Source organism: Ailuropoda melanoleuca, chromosome 2 (assembly GCF_002007445.2).
Source record: "Ailuropoda melanoleuca isolate Jingjing chromosome 2, ASM200744v2, whole genome shotgun sequence".
Lineage (NCBI taxonomy): Eukaryota > Metazoa > Chordata > Mammalia > Carnivora > Ursidae > Ailuropoda > Ailuropoda melanoleuca.
The window spans coordinates 54,972,817-54,994,989 of record NC_048219.1 but is presented as its reverse complement, the minus strand read 5'-3'; the positions used below and the strand labels follow the sequence as shown (position 1 = coordinate 54,994,989).

The 22,173-nt window shown below is 36.8% G+C and overlaps 1 protein-coding gene across 8 annotated transcripts in view; it reads left to right on the top strand.

Moving 5' to 3' along the window:
* TTLL7 (tubulin tyrosine ligase like 7) overlaps positions 1-22,173 on the top strand; it is a 159,760-nt gene that overhangs the window by 36,860 nt on the left and 100,727 nt on the right. For 6 of the 8 annotated variants that reach the window (XR_004623280.1, XM_034653779.1, XM_034653780.1 and 3 more), the window contains 5 exons: positions 8,990-9,185; positions 9,635-9,766; positions 13,886-14,007; positions 14,842-14,909; positions 20,107-20,265. Coding sequence is in view for 7 of the 8 variants with exons in the window: in XM_034653779.1 (XP_034509670.1) it covers positions 9,161-9,185; positions 9,635-9,766; positions 13,886-14,007; positions 14,842-14,909; positions 20,107-20,265 (506 nt within the window). In the remaining variant the exon portion in view is untranslated. Of the gene's footprint in view, positions 1-8,318; positions 8,441-8,989; positions 9,186-9,634; positions 9,767-13,885; positions 14,008-14,841; positions 14,910-20,106; positions 20,266-22,173 lie in introns of all 8 variants that reach the window. The other 2 variants (XM_034653778.1, XM_034653777.1) reach the window with 1 other exon arrangement.

The window sequence follows — 22,173 nt, the reverse complement described above, 5'->3', positions numbered from 1 at the left end:
GGGAAACAAGCAGTACATTGGTGGGAGCTACTGTTGCTCAAAGTTAATATTTATTGTAACTAGAATGAATAAGTAGTTCTTCTGTTTATTCTTACATAATTTCACACTTGGCCTCTTTCAGGTTTTTAGAAGTGGTTGATCAAATGGTTTTTTCAGGTCTAAAATACTACAGATCTAGCTTTGGGGAATATACCCAGTCTGCGAAAGGGATACAAAAGTTTCTATGTTCGGGGAGTAAGTAGCTTCTCTGAAAACCTTTTCAATTTGTACACGCAGTGAGTGGTGCCAATGTATTATTGTTAGGACTGTTGTTTGGGTGATGTCATTTGTTGACCAGTCAGGGAGCTGGGCATTTTGCAAATCTATTGTAATTTCTTGGCAGAGAGCACAGAAATGGGAGCAGTTAGCTTTGGAATGGACCTATCTGTGTTTAATTAAAACTATTTTATATATAAAAGTAGAGGTTTTCCTTATCTACAATCACTAGTTCTGTTGTGTTATTTTCCATTTTTTTCTTTTTCTGCAAATATAAAACTGAAATCATCTTACCCCTCAAAATGACTCTTCTTTCTGCAGACATTCTCTTGATGAATGACGCCATCTTCTACCCAGTTCCTCTAAACCAGAAATCTGCAAGTCATCTGATATTACTTTTCCTTTATTGATCACCAACTTCTGTTCCTATTCTGTAATAGTATTCTTTTGCCCTGTGTCTACTGCTTCTATCTGTGATTAAGCTTGTACATCTCTCTTCTGGACTTTTGTAACACCCTCTTAGGACCCTTTCTCCATTCTTGCCCCTGTGCCATCCAGTGCCCATGATTACTGTCAGCGTAATCTATTAAAAAGAAAGCTGCATTGTGTTACTCCTCCTTAAATCTTTCAGTGACTCCACATTACTTGTGAGTCAGGATCAGACCTAAGTTTCCAACAGTGTGACTTAGAACACAATACTTCCAAGGAAACATACGATGGTTCAAACAAAACAATCTTGGCTATTTTATTTTTACTTATTATTTCAGAAGGCTAAATAATGATATAGGTGTATTCATTCTTTACATTAGGAATAACATCTTTGGTGCTCTTTTTTCTGTATAACAGGACTGGCTATTGCATCCCCCCCGCCTCTCAAGGGCTGTCAGAGTTGGAGTTTATCATCCCCATGTCATTCTTTACACTTTTATTTCATATGTTTTAATTCCTAGGTGATCTCTCTCTCTCTCTCTCTCTCAGTGTATACCATATGCTATTATTTTATGTAATTTTAAACTTTATATTAATAACATACTGCTGTTTGTATTCCTCAGCTTTTTTTTCATCTGCATTATTCGTGTGATTCATCATGTAGTTCTGGTTCATTTATTTTTACTTGTGCATAGTACTTTCACTGTATGTGTGCACCAACAATATACACAACGTTGTCATCCATCCAACCCTTCTCCCCCCGCCACTTTTCATTTCTGAAAAGGTCAGGTTACTCTGCTCCTGGCTCAGTGGTTCAGAGGAGAGGGTATATTATTAAATCTTTGTGGTTGCTGTTATTCCTCTTCATATGTTTGATGATTTTTGGTAGATTATCTTTAAAATAAATGTCTTGGTTGGTCAGCATTGGTAGCTGGCCTGGGCTCAAATAAGGAATGTAAACTGTTTTTCTAGATTAACAAAGCCTCACCTCACTTAGCAGGGCTGTCTCCAGTAGTAAATGAGGTCCTTTGTCGCAATATCTTCCTTTCTAGCTGCTCAGAGTCCTGCTTGGCAAACGCTTTCTTCTGCACTTCTTGCTTGGCCAGGTGCTTTCTAAGTCATCCTTGTGGTTCTAGAAAGACCAATGGGGAGGGAGTGGAACCCGGCAGACTCCCCAGTAGTGTCCTCCACTTTCCTGGAGTTTGCCAGTGCTACCAGCTGTTGGCCTGCTAGTCCAGTGGTTCTCAAACTTTAGCCCACATCTGCTTGTCAGTTGTTGGGCCTGACCCGCAGAATTTGATTTAAAAATTCTGGGGTTGAGCCCAAGAATATGCATTTCTAATAAGTTTGCAGGTGATGCTGACACTGCTGTTTCTGGACCATATTTTGAGAATCACTGCTCTAGGCCAACATTTCCTAATCTTTATTTTGTTTTATTTTTTGACTCATAGGGTCCTTTAACATTAATATGTAATTTCGCATCACCTATATGAATTTTAAAATCATTTTATAATTTTGTAATTTTCACATGTTATACAGAAAGACTTTAAGCTAAAAAAAATTATGTCAACCTAGTATTAAACATTGTGGTCATCTAGAGCCTTCCCAGCATACCTGGGAACTTGTTAGAAATGTAGACTGTCAGGCCCCACCCCAGAACTGATGAATCAGACTCTGAGCTTCCAGTCCTGATAATATCAAATAAGAAACACTTCAGGTTTTAATGTATAAACATTGGCATATGTTTCACTTACTTTCATTTTCTTACTTGTATTTAAGAAAAAACACTGTCTCTTTGAAAATAAAAATATCAAATTTGGTTTGGGGACCAAGCGCTGAAATTTAATGATGTTACAGCACAACAATAGGCAAAGTTGCATTCATGACCTGATGTCTGGAAATATTACCTTTTTTCACACACAAAAAAGTAACTGCCTCATTTTGATAATTTTCATGAAGTGATAGATTTCTGACCACAACTTGCAATAACCTCTCTCCAATAATACACCATGTGTGTGGAGAATGTTTTTCTCCCAAAGTAAAGGCTTAATCGGATATAATTTTTGCCATTTTTATTATTTTTCAATTATTTTGAAGTAATAGTAGAAACATCGTTCATCAGATAATTACAGTTTAGAAATGCAGAGAGGATTATTTTGAGGCAGATTTGCAGAATTATCATTTAAAAATTTTCTTATACCTTGTTTTTCAATGTCATTGTTCATTATACCTCTTTTCTTTAGACAACTATCTACATGGATAACAATAACAGGGCACATTTTGGGGTTGTGAAGATCAGAGTTTTATATGTAAAAACCTAGAAGAGTGCCTGGGCACACAGTATGTTTTACATTGTGACTACCTCGACGTCATTCTTCTCCTTTTCTTCCTTTTGTTCTTCCTTTTCCTCATCAGTGTTATTACAGTCCATAGCAGCTAACGATAGAGAAGTTTAATTATCCATTGTGTAAAATCAAGGGGCAGACTGGGCTCATACAAGTCTCAGCCCTCTTTTTTTTTTTTTTTCAAGTCAAAGGAGAGTACTATAAAGTGGAGCTATGGAGAACTAGAAATAGTGTCCAGGGTTAGGTGGCAAGGTTCAAATAGGGAGTAATTAATTGGTTGGAATCTGTGATGGGTAATGGTTGTTAGTGTTACTTACTGGCTTTCGTTCTTTTATGAAGTGGGGCTGGTAGGGGTGAAGGGAGAGGGAGAGAGAGAATCTTAAGCAGGCTCTACACCCAGCGAGGAGCTTGACACCAGGGCTCAATCTCACAACCCTGAGATCATGAGCTGAGCCAAAATCAAGAGTCAGACGCTTAACCAACTGAACCACCCACGTGCCTCCTGGCTTTTATTCCTATTGGTCATTGTTTGGAATATACCAATATTCCTATTGGTATGATTGTACTTCTTAACTCTTGTTGGCAGGGGTCTTGTGACTTATTTAGGCCAGTGGCTTGTGAGTATAAATTTTTGTGTGTCATTAGTTGCCTATACAAGATCCTCCAAAATTCTTTCCCTCTGGCGCAATGACTGGTTTTAGGATGATGGGTGCTCTTACAGCTTGGGTTCCTGTGTGACTGTGAAATGCAGAACACCCCTGCCAGTCTTTGGTTGATATGTAGCATGATTAAGAAATATGATGTTAGGAGACAAGAACCAAAGACAGTCATCAGTAGTGTGTGAAAATCTAATGTCAGTATTGGGGACACAAAGTGGAGGGAGGGGTTGGGATCTCCCTGCCCCTCCCCTCTCCCTGTCCATCAGAAGAATGATGCACTATCAGGAGTATGTAAAACTAGTTATATACACTGTGAAACATGTTTGTTCTCCTTGTCAGTGTAAAAATAGTAATTTAAAAATCAAAGTAGAAAATAAATACCTAGGAACACCAGGATTTAGGAAAAAGAACCATATTGGAGGGCTTTAAGAGTGTTCAGTACCACAGAAATGATGTTTGCCCATTCCCTCCCCATCACACATGTTCACATCCTCACATGCTTTCATGCACATATGTACAGATATATGCCAGATTTTTATCAACTGCACTTGAGACAAGTCATTACCCTCCTTGAAACATCACCTTCCCAATGAGGACTATCTGGATTCAGTATTTAAAATTGCAGCCCTTCTCCTTCCTTTCCCCCCACACTCCTGATCTCCTAACCAGTTGTGCTGCCTCCCTCCATAGTACTTAGCATTTTCTGTGGTTTACTTAATGTGTTTGCTGTTATTGTTTGTCTCCCCACACTAGAATGCAAGCACCACAAAGAAAGAAAATTATTATCTGTTTCATTCACTGAGAACAGACAGTGATACGTAAGAGTATTTGTTGAATTGTAGTACCTTCATGAAGGAAAAAACAGGAAGACTGGATATGGGTAGCTGCCTTGGTGTTCTAAGGAGAGAGATTAAATCTGATGCAACTTTGTGATCTCGGCTACATTTTAAACCACAGCTTGATTCTCTTGCTCTCATTCCCTAGCTTTTAAAATAGCTCCAGTCAAGCAGAATTAAGCTTCTTTGTGAAATCTTCAATATGTCATATTTAAAGACTTAATTTTGAGTGGGAAGTGTCATGGAATTCAGAGGCAAGCCACTTCATTGTCACCTATTTGGTGTGACTTTGGGCAAGTTACTTAGCCATGAAGTCTAAATTTTCCTAGATGTAAAATTAGAATAAAACATTCTGGGGCATTCATGGGGTGGGCCAAATACACACCAAGTTATGTTAAAATGCTTAGTACACAGTAGCTACTGGTTTATATCTATTTCTTTCTCCTTCCCTCTCCTCATCATAAAAACAGCTCTTATTAAATTTTTATTTAATGTTATGTTATGTATTTTTAACTTAACACTAATTTTGGTTTCCATTGACCTTTAATGAAAGTTGTTTTAGTGTTCTATGGTAAGCTAAGATTTCACCAATATGTATGCAGAACCCATTCTATATAGCATTCACCGGGGCATGAATTTCTGGGGATTGTTGGGAAGGTCTGAGTTTCTCTTGTGTAATTTACACAAAAGATATGTTGTGTTCATCTTGTTTCAAAAATACTACCAATGCTCTTTTCATTGGTTGACATTTTAGACTGTAAGGCTGGGAAAAATCAATTTCTTCCTTTTGCACATTAAGAAATTAAGTCATCTGTCTGGTAAGTGACAGAGTAAAGGATAAGAATTCAAATTGACCTCTTGTCCAGCTGTTTCTATCATATTATACTTTCATTTAAATGAAATACAAAGTTTGGGGTACCTGGGTGTCAGTCGGTTGAGTGTCCAACTCTTGATTTCAGCTCAGGTCATGATCTCAGTGTCATGAGATTGAGTGTGGGGCTCCGTGCTCAGTGGGGAAGTCTGCTTCTCTCCCACTCCCTCTGCTCCCCCCACCCCAGCTCATGTGCACACACACACTCTCTCTCTCAAATAAATAAATAAATCTTTAAGGAAAATAAATGAAATACAAAGTTTGATGGGTTTTGTTATTAACGTGGTAAGTTGTAACAAACTTTTATCACATATATTTTACTTTTTAAGTAGGTAATCCATGCACAGGAGACTAAAGGTTGTACATAAAAGTCAGCCTCCGTTAGCTCTGCGCCCAGCCACAACAGGCCACCACACTCAATGCACGTATTCCACACATTCTTCTGTTATATTGCCCTATGTAAATTTCTGTGTACTTTGCTTTTCTTGCTTAAAAATGTGAAAGTAATCTTTGTAAATGATATGTATTTGCTTCTCAGAGCTCCATGACCACCTCTGGTTACTCCCAACTGGCATCATGTACCAGTGCTTATTCAGTATTATGTCAGGCAATATCCTAAGCTCTGGGAGCAGAGGAGTGAACAAGATAGAAGAAAACCACTTGTCTTCACAGTTTACCTTCCTAGTTCGTGGTTGGTGATATGATAGGGGTACAAATAATGGCTTCTGTGATAGACCTGAAGAGGGAGAAATGAATTTCTTCAAACATAATCAGAGGAAGCTTTAAGGGAAAAGTGGAAATTTTTCTGGATTTTAAGTGATGGGTCAGAATTCAATGGGAAGAACTGGGAAGAAAGAGCACTCCAACACACATGTATTGGAATGACAGGTTTGGGTTTAGTCTTACGTATCTATTGTTTTGCACGGTAGCAATTGGGCTTCTACATTTAGGGTTCCCATTCGCTTGACATTTTGGGAAATTGATTCTTTTTGGAAATGGCTTCTTTATTTGCAAAATAAAGTTGCTTATTTGTCTTAGAAATCAATTTCTGCTGATCTTCTAATTTTTTTCCCCCAATTTGTTTACTTGAAGTAGAAATGAGGATTTTAATGGATGCTTTTTACCTAAATATTTGGACTTTTTAAATATAGGTTCCAAAGTTTTTTTCTTTGTTTTACTTTTTTCTGATGTATGTTAAAACTATTATCTGATTCAGTGTCACTGTGTGCTTAGAGCAGAGGTTGTCAATCTTCGCTGCATGATATAGTCACGTGGAGAGCTTAAAACATGCTAATACTTGGGCCCCACCGGGGTCTGAGGTGTGGCCTGGGTACCAGGATTTTCAGAAGTTCCTGAGGTGGTTCTGCTTTGCATCCAAGCTTAAGAAACCTTTGGCTAAGGTATTTCGGAGGTAACTGAAACATGCTGCGTGTTTCTCAAAAGTAGGTAACCATAGCTCATTTGAGTGGTTTGATCAGTCTGTCATCTCATGTCTCTCGCTAAGAATAAAGTGAAATGATAAGAATTGAGATAGTAGAATGGAGTTGAAGTTTATTAAAGCACTCTTATCGTTATTCACCAAAACATAAGTGCAATTAAATAAGGCATATACATGGATGGACTAAATTTAAGGCCTTTAAATCCTATGTGGTGGGGGAAGAGATTAACAGTTATTGTTTTGAGCTTTATGCTAATCAGAGTAGTTTGGCTCAGTATTTAAGTCAGAAATTAACAAGTCTGTTTTTAGAGCCTGTAACAATGACTAACTTATTGTCAGTGTAGTTAGGCAGACATTGTCTCACACTCTTGTTGACTTTGTCACCTACTTCCAATGTAATACGTACTCTGTTACCATAAGAGGATCTTTGTTCACTCCAGTAACAAGATGTTGGACAAGGACTCATAAACCCAAATAGTTACCTCCCTGAGGTATCAGAGAGCTTCCAGAGAGAAATCACACTGAACTTTAGACCATTCCCTTCTTTTATTCTGCAAAGTAATCCAGTCTATTTCCAGCTTGCAGTTGTGAGCTGAGATCAGTCTAGGGATGTTTACTGTGATTTCTCTGTTTGGTTTGAAGTATTGTGATTTCCCACAATATACCCATATCTTGCAGCTTGTACTACAGTTGGGTTGCTATTTTTTTTTTTTTTACATGCATATAGCATATTAGCACAGTATCTGAAAATAGTGGGGCTTTGTTAATAGTATGAACAATTTGACAGAATGGGGTTCAAAACCTAGTTAGGTTTTCTATTTATAAATTGTTACCTTGATTTATTTAATTTATTTAGCCTTAATTTCCATATCTGGAAAATTGCAGAAATGATATCTAAATTCCAGGTTTGTTAATGAGGTAAGATATTTTAGATTCTTAAGAGTGTCTGCCCACAGTTGGTCTGTAATAAATAATAGTTTCCTAGCTTTCAGATTGAATTATTCTAGATAATTATTCTAGTAAAAATGGTACCTGAAACAAACTAAGTTCTAAATTTTCTTCAGTAATGAATCTTATTATGAATAATGACTATTGGATGTGATGTATATAAGAGTCACATTTTATGTAGCTGAATTTCTGATAAAACTAATAATCTCCTGATAAAGGTGTTGATACCATACCTTTGTTTATCATGATAAGTTTTATAATTTTTCATTGTATTTAGAGATGTTTTACAAGAACTCAAAGATTTTTACATTATGAAGGGAGAAATTAGAAAATTGATAGTCTAGACTGGGCAGTATAGTATAGTCAGGGTATGAATACCTAGGTATCATACATACACAGTGAAGACACAGGTTTAATATAGACCATGCTGAGGTGTCGCCAAATCAAATTAGTTCATTAAAAAATGTTTATTGCATTCCTCTGAGTGCCCAAAAAAGCTCATTGTAATAACGACTCCTCTCGTTTTCTGCCTTTCAGAATTGTTTTCATTTTTTAAGGTACAATTCAAATGTGGTCTACTTTATGAAGTCGTCACCTTCCTCCCCGCCAACCACTGCCCCCCTCCTTAATGAGAAGTCCCTTTTCTCTGTGTTCTGTTGGTATGTGATCTCTGTCCTGGCATGTACTTCACTGTTTTGTATGAAAAGTAATGCTGCACCTAAGTTTCAGACATTGGGTTGAAGGCTGTGTGGAGTCCTAGTTAAGAGCACTGACTTTGACATCAGGGAGATGGTAATTTTAATTTGTCACTTTTTGTGTACAGATTTGTGCTTTCTGAGATCAGTTTACTTAACAGTAAGGCAGCAATAAAAGCTTCTACCTCATGGTTTTGTTGAAAGATTAAGTGGCTTACGTGGCTACGGTAGTAAGTGTTCAATAGATGGGAGTGAATATGGTTATTGTTATTGTTTGTGTATGGCGTATTGTTTATTGTGTGTAAAGATGATATGTGACTTAAAACCCCCTCTTCTAGACTATGCACTTTTTAGGGCAGGGAACTATCACTTGGCATTTTGCATAAGGTTTAATAAATTAACAAATATTTGTTGATTGAATACATTAACTATCACCTTCACTTGACTTTTAAAAAAAGGTGAAACATTTCATAAAAGTGTCTTCTAAATGACTTTGTTTTAAAATCCCCACAGGTACTTTCTCATCCCGTAACTTCAGTGTCCTGAAATCTGAGAATTCCTCCAAGATAATATGATAGGAACTTTCAGTGATTTGGAGCCACATCGTACTTAGACTAATGCAAGCCTTCCAGATTTCCTGAGAGTGTGGTACGACAGCGCACAGTGTAATAGGCACAGGAAATAATGCCATCTTTGCCTCAAGAAAGGGGTAAGCAGGTTGATGTAATCATATTATTATTGATCATCACTGAGAATTTTTTCCTTTTTTTTTTTTTTAAGATTTTATTTATTTGACAGAGAGAGAGACAGCCAGCGAGAGAGGGAACACAAGCAGGGGGCAGAGGGAGAGGAAGAAGCAGGCTCCCAGAAGAGCAGGGAGCCCGATGTGGAGCTCGATCCCAGGACCCTGGAATCACACCTTGAGCCGAAGGCAGACGCTTAACGACTGAGCCACCCAGGCGCCCCTGAGAATTTTTTCTAAGAATTAAAAATTGAGGACTCTTAAAGAACCAGAATTTATAGTNTTTTATTTTTTCCTTTTTTTTTTTTTTTTTTTTTTTTTTTTTTTTTTTTTTGGTGGTGGTGGTAGGGCATCTGTATTCTCTACTATGGAATTTTTGTTATTTTAGTGATATTTGATTTCCATTTCTTTTAAAGTTATTCAGGGACCCTCTACCTTGGATCTGAATACAGAATTGCCTTATCAAAGCACAATGAAAAGGAAAGTCAGAAAGAAGAAAAAGAAGGGAACCATTACAGCCAATGTTGCCGGGACTAAGTTTGAAATTGGTAGGTCTCCTCAGAAGCATGAGATTTTCATCACTGTTGGAAAGACTGGTTTGATGTTGAAAACAATGTAGAAATTCAGGGAGATAACTTTTGTGTAATTGATTTTTAAATGCCTTCTATAAAATGTTCTTTTTTATGGGATATTTAACATGTTATTAAACAAAAAGGATATCAGTGTAAACTAAAAGCTTTAGCTATTAATGGGATGGTATTATATATTGATTAATACTTAGTTTTTAAATCAAGTATGAAGTAAACATTAAACAGATTAAAATGTTAGATGTAAAATTTAAAAAGTACAAAATTTGAGATTTTTTTTAAACAATGACTGACTTCAAGAGTAGAGTAAAAACATGTTTTTCTCTGTGTTTAAAAAAAATTGTTTTGATGATGCTGTTGCTTTTTACTAATGAAATTCCAGTTCTTATGTATAAGCAGTATCTGTGGTATAGAAAATAGTTCAGAATAATTGTTTTAAATTAAGATACACTTGCCCAACATTGCAGAACTCTTAACAAATACCAGAAGTACTCAACTAATCTTCCTCTTAGCCATTTTGCATTAAGAGAGTTAAGGAAAATCATAGTATGTTAATTATTCTTACCCTTATTCATCTTTGAGAGTCTCATTTCCCTTTACAGTAATTCACCAAAGTTCTTGAGCAATCAGTGGAATGCTTCATTGGAATTGAGTTGCCCTGATACTCTGTTCCAACAAGTGGTCCTCAGAGACGGGGACTCGAAACAAGACAGCACGGGAGGGAGAGGTGTGGAAGAGTCAGGGTTTATTTGCAGCATGTTTTCTACGAACAAGAGTAAGGTGACCATTTTTAAAGTGATTGATGGGTGGTGTTAACTTATCTTCTTACATACTTTTAAGGTTCTGGTGGGGTTCATAAGGAACCTTGATCTACGGGACAGTGTGTCAGTTCACTTCACTCTCACTTTCCCAGGAAGTTTTCCCAGGGCTGAAGTTGCCTTAGTATTCTTTATATTGATTCCTACCTCCTTGCTGAGCCCAAGCCGTGGTGTTTAACAGAATTCCTGGCTCAGTCCTTGGGTCAGGGACTGTTGGGAGAATACAGAGCTAAGTACAGGGAAGAAAAAGAGAGAATTGGCCATGTATCAAGGAGAAAGTGCTAACTCACTTTTTTCTTATGTGAGCTAGTGATATGCAACAGCTTACTTCTTATAATCTCATTACTGCTGTCTTGACAGTGTGAATTATATAATGGAAATACACTTTAGCCATAGTCAGCACACTTGTGTTTTTGCCCTGGTGTGTTGCCTGTTTCCTCATGTACAATACTTTGCTATAGTTTTCTTAGTAATATTATAACCACTGACCAAACACTTCCACATGCATTACCTCATTTAATCTTCCAAATAACCCTGTAAAATAGGCTGCATAACTCCCTTCCTCCCTTTTCCCTGCCTTTCCTCACTCTACTAGTGAATTTGAAGTGGCTAATAGCCATAAGAAAATAAACATGGAAAAATAAAGATAGTGAAATAAGATGAATCTTGTGGCTGGTAAGGATACAAAATACATACCATGAGAGCCTCTGTGATTAGAAATGGACATGGGTTTCACTCAGAGCTTCCTAGCAACCAAAGCAAATATTAAAACATAATCAGTTATAGAACATAGTGCCCAGAAGATAAAACCATACTGGTTATTCAAAAAACATAAGATTTGTATTCCTGAATCTTGATTATAGTACCTTATGAAGACATATTGCGGAATAATGAAGTGCGTTCTCTCAGTAGTTCTATAATTATTACATTATGAAACTCCACATTAATTTTTATATATCTCTTATAGAAAAGTTGAAGAAACAAGTCCAGTGAAAGCAAGTTATCCAAGTTCACACAGATGGCAAAAGTGGAACTTGAATTCATTTGTTTCAAATTCAGTTTTCCTTTTTCTATATCATATTGCCTAAATAAAATGTGACTTGAAATTTAAAATGAGAAACACAAATATATCTTCTGTTTCTAAAATTCAGAGAGTTGCATGGATTCCTGTTTTTATAACTCCCGAACAGCCTCTGAAAAGTTCTGTGGGTCAAGGCAAAAGATCATAGGAAAAAGTGTGAGGAATGTATTTTTGGTAATTTTTATTAAATGGAGACAAGGAAGATCAGAGAAGGGGGTATGTAAGTATGCAAAGGGAAACTTGAGGAAATGGTTCATATGGTTATCTCTGTTTTACCAATAGGGGTTTTGGTTTGGTAGAAATTCAGTATGGTGGCAATTATTTCACCCCCTTTTTAAAAGAGAGCTCCTAACAGATCAGCATTTAAAGGCATGGAGTTAGGCTTTAGCTGTCAACAACTTTCTATTTGGAACTGTCTAATTAAAGGGATTTCTTTTCCATGCTGCAGAGGATGATATCCTTAAAAGATTCCAGTTGATTTCTAAAATTTCATTTCAAAGAAGAATTTGATTAAATAGCTTACCTGAGAAAAGTGACCTTTTAAGACCTGGCATTGTATTTTTCTTTGAAGTTCAACTTTGTCAGTTCTCCAAGCTTTGAATTTCATAATAACAGAGATTTATATATGACTGACCTTACAGATTTGGTTTGGTGAATCTAAGGAAAGAATGGATCTTTTCCACTATTGTTATGTAACCTGAATGTTCCCAGCCTCACGGGCGCATGTGTACATTCATAACCACATTTTAGTAGCTCGTTATACTCCCTCCCTCTGTAACTGCCACCAGTTCCATTTCTCTCTTTAAGTTCTTCTCAGTTACTTCTGAGCAGCCCCAGCCAATGTCTCTCCTGTACTCAGGAACAGGTCTGCTCTCAAGCTGCTATTCTGGCCTCATTATTTTTTTCTGCTGAGAGTGAGTTAAAGCAGTCTCCCAGTCTGTGTGGCTATGGCCCTTGTCCTTCCTCTGAGCCCTAGGTGGCACGGCAGGTCGTGAGGCCTCACACGTCACCAAAGCTGCATGGTGGTCTGGGGCAGACAAGAGAACAGCCCTTCCCCCAACTCTTGCTTTGAACATTGTCACTTGAACCTTCAGAACAGTCCCAAGTTTTCCCAAGCCTCTCATGGAAAAGGGCAACTTCAGCTCAGCATTCCTCCCCTGCCCCAACATCATCCACCTTCAATCACTGTTCTCTTCTTTTATGTCTGTGTTCTAGGAACCACTGGATAAAAAGTCCTTTCTTTCTCCTCAGCCAAAAAGCAATCAAGAGTCTCTAGGAATTGAGACTGACAGGTGTCTGCTCATCAGTTTTATAATTTGCCAAGTAAATTCGGACAATTGATCCCCTTTTATCATTTCTCCTCCTACACAGGGTATACAGTAAAAGGAAAACATTTAAAAATAAAGCACTGAAGTGCTGGTATATTGTTACACTTTTCAGTTGAGACTTTGAATTCTGTTGGAACCCAAAATTTATCCTAAATATTTTGTTTATCTTTATTCTAAACTTGAAATTCATTGGAAGAAAAATGTTACTATGTTAATTGTGATATCCAAATCAGAGAGGAGCATATAAATAGTTTGTACTGAAACTCAAGATTTCCTCTGAGCGTACATTTTTTCAATCGGATTAAAGGGCTAGGAACAGGTAGGAAGGCCAGTTTCCAGATCCCTACTATGACTTCTGCTTCTTTATTTCATATCCTGAGTCACCACAGCTGACTTGGTTTTAATTGCTAAAAATAATTTGAACTGGGGAGGTGGAAAGTATAGGATAGGTCTAATGATCAGGAACTATTTTTACCTTTTCCCTTTTAGCCCAAGGTCACAAAAAAAGCCCTGAAGTACATTTTCCTGAGTAGAGGTGTTGTCACAGCTGTGTGTCTGTTTTCACTGTGCCGTGAATAATCACTGAACTCTTCAGCAGTGTGTGTACCTGCTAAATCTCAGAGGGTTGAAACCAGGGATTTTGAGTGCAACCTGAAAACAGTTCTCAGTTACTGGGAGTATAATTTGGCCCTAGATAAATTGTTGTAACTAAAAATAAGAATAGGCTAGAACTAATGGATATTTTGCAGATGAAATACTATGAGGTAAAATTTACATATATCAAAAACGTTTCCACAACGAATGTATTTCAGTAGTATTTTGATTTTCATTTAACTTAATCATTTACTTGCAGTTCGTTTAGTAATAGATGAAATGGGATTTATGAAAACTCCAGATGAGGATGAAACAAGTAACCTTATATGGTGTGATTCTGCGGTTCAGCAGGAGAAGATTGCAGAGCTGCAAAATTACCAGGTGGGGATTAATCACGACCAATTACTGGTTTTAGGAGAGTTATGTGAATTCCATTATAATTTTACTTAGATAGGGTTCTTAATGTGTGGACATATTAAATTTCAGTTCTAACTTACCTAAGTAGCCTGTTTTGTTGCTGTCCAGTTGTACTGACTCTTTGCATAAAAGAATTCCTTCCAATCTAACTTTTAAACTCTTTCCATCTTTAAGGAAGAATTAATAGGAGAAAACTCTCCCTACACTTTGCATTATGCTTAAAGACGAGTGACATGGAATAGATTGCACAGAGAGATCAGGAAGTGGAAATAACTTGTAATGTCTGCTATGTGTAATCTGGCTTCATTCTTTTATTTTTAGAATGTCAAACATATTAAAAAATAGACATCAAACTAAAAAGCCAAATGCACACAATTTTTGACAATCGACATTTTGTACAGTTTGTCAGAATGGAGTGTAACACGAAATTGATTATAGGAAACAAGGTCATTCTCGCCAATATTTCTACAATGCTTATCTGCATGAATATAGTAACTTTAGAATATTAGAAATAATTTGGGCATTGAATTACCAGTTCAACACAGAAAATTGTAACTTTAATATCTGTGTAAACACTGTTTTCTGATTTCTTAAAAAATTTGCAATTTTATTCTTTGCTTATTGCAGATTCTTTACTTCTGTAAAGTCATTATAGTTCATTTCATTTTAAATGTTTTATATTAGTAGTCAGTTTTTTAAAAACATTAAACTCAGAGATGGATGTAACTCTCTTGTAATATAAATGAATATATTCATGAAGTCCATGAGAATATTAATGTTTACCTTTTTATTTTGCAGAGGATCAACCATTTTCCAGGAATGGGAGAGATCTGTAGAAAGGATTTCTTAGCAAGAAATATGACCAAGTAATCTTCATTTTCTTGTAATAGAGAAGACCTTTTCGAAGTTTGTTTTGAATATTATAGTGCATCTTTCGCCAGGTTACATTGATTTGAAATAATATTTTGATGGAAGAGATAGAATTTTAGAGCTAGCAGGTCTTAGAAATTTCCTGATTCTTCCTTCATTTTGCAGAGAAGGTAACTGAGAATCAGAGAAATGAGTATCTTGCACAAGTCAAGCAAACAGTCAGTAGCAAAGCTGGAGCAGAATCCTGGTCTCCAGAATCTCAGGCTTCTTTTTACTGCAATTTAGCAACATCATACACTGAGTGTGTATGTGTGTTCACATCCTGGTTATTGAGCATCCGTTTGTTGTTGAACATCTAATGTGTGCCAGACACTATAGTAGGTGCATTTGTGCGCGCGCGCACACACACACACACACACGTACGTCCCTACCAAGGGATATGCATGTATATATATTTACCTCTGAGACCACTATTTGGAGTAACAGTCTGCTTTTATGGGAAAAACTGTTCACAGGTTCTCAAGTGTTATACCAAATGAACTGCAGAATTTTTATGCAATTTATATTTCTGTGGATTAGGTTTTTTTTTTAATTTAAGAAGTTGAGTAATAATTTGAGAAAATTTAAAAAAAAGAAAACTCAAATAGAGGAAGGTTAGTAAACTTGGTGTGTAACTAAATATTTATATGCATCATGTGAAAGTTTATACACCCACTCACTCAACAAATATTTTTTGTGTGTCTACTGTAGACTAGAGACTGCTAACAAGTAAACAAGATGAATAAGGCCTAGTTCCTGCCTAGAATTCGAATTTTAGTAAGGGAGAAAGAGTGATACGTATAATACAGTTTCATGGTACCCTATTAGGGGAGAGTCAGTGTAGGGCAGTGACGAGGGCCTGGATGGTTTTCTGGAGAATTCAAATGCGCAATGGATATTGAAAAGTGTGTAGGAGTTCACCCTTTGAGAAGAAGGCAAGGAGACTGTATGCGAAGACAACAGTGGGAGAAGCTATGTGGAGACTTAAACCAACATGATATGTCTGGGAGACTTAAACCAACATGATATGTCTGGGGGAGACTTAAACCAACATGATATGTCTGGGGGAGACTTAAGCCAACATGATATGTCTGGGGGAGACTTAAGCCAACATGATATGTCTGGGGGAGACTTAAGCCAACATGATATGTCTGGGGGAGACTTAAGCCAACATGATATGTCTGGGGGAGACTTAAGCCAACATGATATGTCTGGGGGAGACTTAAGCCAACATGATATGTCTGGGGGAGACTTAAGCCAACATGATATGTCTGGGGGAGACTTAAGCCAACATGATATGTCTGGGGGAGACTTAAGCCAACATGATATGTCTGGGGGAGACTTAAGCCAACATGATATGTCTGGGGGAGACTTAAGCCAACATGATATGTCTGGGGGAGACTTAAGCCAACATGATATGTCTGGGGGAGACTTAAGCCAACATGATATGTCTGGGGGAGACTTAAGCCAACATGATATGTCTGGGGGAGACTTAAGCCAACATGATATGTCTGGGGGAGACTTAAGCCAACATGATATGTCTGGGGGAGACTTAAGCCAACATGATATGTCTGGGGGAGACTTAAGCCAACATGATATGTCTGGGGGAGACTTAAGCCAACATGATATGTCTGGGGGAGACTTAAGCCAACATGATATGTCTGGGGGAGACTTAAGCCAACATGATATGTCTGGGGGAGGACTTAAGCCAACATGATATGTCTGGGGGAGACTTAAGCCAACATGATATGTCTGGGGGAGACTTAAGCCAACATGATATGTTTGGGGGAGACTTAAACCAACATGATATGCTTGGGGGAACTTCAAAGCAGTTTCTGGGGTTTCATAGGGTGTTAGGAGGCTCAGTGTGAGATGCTGCTGCAGCCAAATGCAAAGGCCAGGCTGCGTAGCCATGTTACTGTTTTATTTGGTCATTTAATCATTGATTCTTTAATCTCTTTAACTATTCAGCAAATATTTCTGTTTATCCTGACAGAAATGAGAACTTTTTTTAATGGGTTTAAGCAGAGAAATGGTGTGTTTTAGATACTCTTGATAGGTCTGTAAATAATGGATTCAAAGAAGGTAGGAAGGAAGGAGGAAGCCCTGAAGGAGGTGATTGTCAACATCTGATAAACCAAAGGAGAGATAGTGGGAATGGGGAAGGGAAAATACACGAGGAAAATAGGGATGAGATAGAATTGACAGGACTGGAAAGCTGCTGCCCTGTGAGAATCAAAGGGGAGGAGGAGAGCAGCGTACAAGATGACTGCTACGTTTCTGGTTTAGGAGATCGTGTAGGTGGGGCGATTATAGGAAGAACAGACTTCGGAGGAAAGCAAATTCCCTCTGTAAAGTTTTGGACATGTGTTCATTGAAGTCATTTACTTTCATCTAACACATATTTATTAAATATGCTGGGCAGTGTGCTGGCCTTAGGGCACATGAGGTAATCAAAATCAGACTTGTGGCTTTTACAACTTTGGGTGGCAGCTCTGATAAGTGCAGTGAAATAGAGGTACGTGGTTGTAAATCAGTGCACAGTGAAGGACTTCTAGCTGACGGAGGCATTGGAGAGTTTCCCTGAGGATATGCTATGGAAGCCTAAACATGAATGCTGAGTAGGAGTTTATTGGTGAAAGTGGTAGAGAACAGCTTTTTGGGCAGGAAGAATAGTATGGTCTGAGGTCATATGGTGGGAGAAAGCAGGAATAGTCAGGATACTAAATTAAGGCCAAGTGTAACTAGAGCGCAGAGACATTGATGGGAATGGGAGAGATTAGCTGAAGGGTGATGGTTAAGATTATAGTCCTTATCCTAAATTCCACAGGAGAGGAGGGGTTGGGGTGGAGTTGGTAAAATGACCAGATTTGCATTTTGAAAATATCATTCTGCCTGCTGTGTAGAGAACAGAAGTCTGTATGTTGGGAGAGGCAAGAGGGTTAAATGTAGACCCATCAGAAGCTATTACAAATAGGCAATTTCTCATTTTTATAGAATCCTTGGAATCTTTCTTAAGGAAAAAAGAACCTTCTATTAAATGGAAAGTTATGACCTATTTATATAAAAATAGAATTAACTAAATTACATGTTTAATATCATTTAGTAAATCCATGACAGCTATGAGCAGAAATTATTCCATTATTTCCAAATTCCTAAGTAAGACTGCATGTGTATTTTGAAGCTATTCATTTTTACATCAAATGATTTGTGCTAGATTGCTAAATGGAATAAAGTATTTCTCTTGAATATATGTGTGCTTGGATTTTTTCTAAATATATATGTTAAAGAATGGTATCATTCATAAATACTCTACATGGTTAGTTTAAAATATATTATTTTAATTAAAACTTTAAATTGATCTAATTTCATATCATTGTTAAAAATATAATAAATACATTTAAAGGTATTGGACACAAAAACAAGGGTATTAGCACTGTCACTGTGTTTCCTTTAGCTTTGTTTTTTTGTTTTTAAAGATTTTATTTATTTATTTGACAGAGAGAGACAGCAAGAGAGGGCACACAAGCAAGGGGAGTGGGAGAGGGAGAAGTAGGTTTCCTGCTGAGCAGGGAGCCCAATGTGGGGCTCAATCCCAGGACCCTGGGATCATGACCTGAGCTGAAGGCAGACACTTAACGGCTGAGCCACCCAGGCACCCCTCCTTTAGCTTTGTGTATATGTGTGTATATGTGTTTTCCAAACCAGTCAATGTTAGCCTATTTTGTATTGAGATTAGTTTATTGTCTTAATCTGGTTTTGACGGATGGAGTTGGTAATTATTTCCCTTCTCGTGGTGGAAATATAACTTTCTTACAGGGATTTCTTGAAAGAGCACTTGAAATATGATAACCATAGGAACCTACAGTTGTGGAAGCCAAGTGGCTTATAATATTTCGCACCCTAGTTTTAGAATGTAGGCCCTACCTCTGTGTATCCCATGTGTTGTGGTTCCATTTTAGATTTTACCAGTCTCATCTGGGGACAATATCTCCTTATCTGTAAAAGACTTGCATATGTTTATTAAAAGGATCTTTTTTTTTTTTGAAATAATCAGATTTTCTTTAATAGATAATATTTTAAAATATTTCTTCTAATTTCTTCATTTTTTTTTTTGGGAATCGGTACGTACAAAATGTTTACTATTTGGGATTAAGCAAAAGTAAACATTTTATACCTAGTTTTATCCTTAAGTTATGTATCAAATAGGCTTACTTAGTAGCAAATATAAAAATATCAGGACATACAATGTAGCCATAAAACCACATGTATAGGCATATGTAGTTCATGTTAAAACAAAACAAAACAAAACAAAATTTCTAGTATATGCAGAGGCTTCACATGGTTTTCACAGAAAAGTAGTTAAACTTCAAAAACAGTGAAGTAAAAGTGATCAGAACTGCTCCTTATGGGTGCCTCAGAGGGCTCAAAATTATCTTTAAAGAAGCAACATGAATGGCGCCTGGAGGTAAACCATTTCCTGCTACCCACTCCATCATCCCAGAGGCAGAGTTAATGACTATTTCCAGATGTTACCTTGCCGTGTATGTTTTTATTGCATTTATCACGTTGTATTTAATAGCCTATATGTAAATTCTTTAGGGTAGAGACCATATTAATTTATCTTAATATCCCTAGTGCCTAGCATATAGTATATACTCGAATGATCTATCAATATCTGAATTAGTACATAGGACAGAGAATCTTTCTTATTTTATTCATTTTATTTTTTTAATGTTTTTTTATTATATTACGTTAGTCACCATACAGTACATCCCTGGTTTCTGATGCAAGGTTCAATGATTCATTAGTTGCGTATAACACCCAGTGCACCATGCAATACGTGCCCTCCTTACTACCCATCACCAGCCTATCCCATTCCCCTCCCCCTCTCCCCTCTGAAGCCCTCAGTTTGTTTCTCAGAGTCCATAGTCAGGACAGAGAATCTTGTTTGTTTTTTTTCACTGATGAAGTCCCAGTATCCAGAATAATGCCTAGCACATAGTAAGTGCTTTATAGACGTTTGATGAATGAATTAATAAATGAAGAAATGGTGGGAATTTAAATCCTTGTAGTAAATGTCAGTAGCACAGAGAAAGAAAATTTAGAAAAGTTTGAATAGAAATTACTTTTCATGTTATTTCTAATTTACAGAATGATCAAGTCCCGACCTCTGGATTATACCTTTGTTCCTCGAACGTGGATCTTCCCTGCTGAATATACGCAATTCCAGAACTACATGAAAGAATTGAAGAAAAAAAGAAAGCAGAAAACTTTTATAGTAAAACCAGCTAATGGTGCAATGGGTCATGGGTAGGTATTTTTCACCCAGAGCATATAAAAGTTTTAAAAAAATTGGGGGAAAGAATAAATATGAGCATTTACTCATAGTTGAATATGAAAAAATGATAAAATGGTCTCTATTGCTTTTTTGAAACTAAATATTTATTGAGCCATTTTACCCTATCCCACAGGCTTCGGTCATTCAATTTATAAATTAAATCAGTTGAAAGACTTTAATAGGAGACAACAAAATAGAGAAAAAAAGGTGTTTTCTGATTTTTTCTTAAACATAAGATTTACATTTATAATAATTTTAGAGTTAGCTTGGAGGCTAAAATTTGGTTGATATGGTAGAGCTAAATTGACTTGGAGAAAAAAAACGGTAATGTAGTTACTCATTCAATAGCTAGAAATTTAAAGCAAAGTGAGTATCCTCTTTGCTTTAGAAGTAGGTTTTTTTCTTCATGGAGCCATGGTGATTGAATTGAGAATGAGTAAAACAAATTTTAAGCTAAAGTACCACGAACTGGATGTGTTAGCTGAACATAGATTATACAATTTAATAATCCTGTGTCCTTTTGCTTTCTAATGTTCGTTTTCTGCAGTGTACTTTTTCAGAGAAAATGTGGGTGTGGCTGCTTTTATTTTTTTATTTTTGAAGATTTTATTTATTTGTCAGAGAGAGGGAGAGAGAGAGAAAGAGAGCACTCAAGCAGGGAGAGTGGCAGGCAGAGGGAGAAGCAGGCTCCCTGCTGAGCAAGGAGCCTGATGAGGGACTTGATCTCAGGACCCTCGGACCTGAGCTGAAGGCAGACACTTAACCGACTGAGCCACCCAGGTGTCCTGAGGCTGCTTTTAATAAAAACACATATGTTATTTTAATCTTTTGATTTATCATTTTATCATTACATATTGTCCTTGTGTCTTATAAGAGTTTTCTCTTAAAGTCAGTTTTGTCTGATACTAGTATAACCACACCAGTTCTCTTTTGGTTACTTTTGGCATGGGATAGCTTTTCTATTTGTTCACTTTCAGCTTATTTGAATCTTTGAATCTAAAGTGAATCTCTTGTAGACAGTGTATGAGTGTATAAAAAACAAAAAGTGTGTGAATGTATTAAAAAACTATGGTTTTTTTTATAAGACAAACCAAAGGCTTGTCTTAGTTGGAGAGTTAATCCATTTGTAGTTATTGATAATGAAAGACTTCAGCCGTTTTGCTCTTTGTTTTGTATGTCTTAATATAGTTTTCATTCCTCAATTCCTCCTTTTCTACTCTCTTGTATATTAAATATTTTCTTGTGTGCCATTTTAATTTTCTTGTCATTTCTTTTACTATATATTTGTGAGTTTTTTAAAAAAATTATTTTTATTATTTTTTTAGGAATAGAATTACTTACATAGAACACCCAGGGCTCATCATAACAAGTGCCATCCTTAATATCCATCACCCATTTAGCTCATTCCCCACCCACCTCCCTCCATCAATCCTCAGTTTGTCCCCTGATGTTAAGAGTCTCAAGAGTCTCTTATGGTTTGCCTCCCCCTCTCTCCTGTTTTTTTTTCCCCTTCCCACATGTTCATCTGTTTTGTTTCCTAAATTCCTCATATGAGTGAAATCATATGGTATTTGTCTATCCCTGACTGACTTATTTCGCTTAGCATAATACACTCTAGCTCCATCCACGTTGTTGCAAATGGCAAGTTTTCATTCTTTTTGCTGGCTGAGTAATATTCCATTGCATCTATATACACCCCACATCTTCTTTATCCATTCATCGATCGATGGACACTTGGGCTCTTTCCATAGTTTGCTACTGTTGATAATGCTGCTACAAACATGAGGGTGCATGTACCCCTTTGAATCTCTATTGGAGTTTTTTTTTTTTTTTAATGGTTTCCTGGGGATTATAATTAACACCTCAATTTATAATAATCT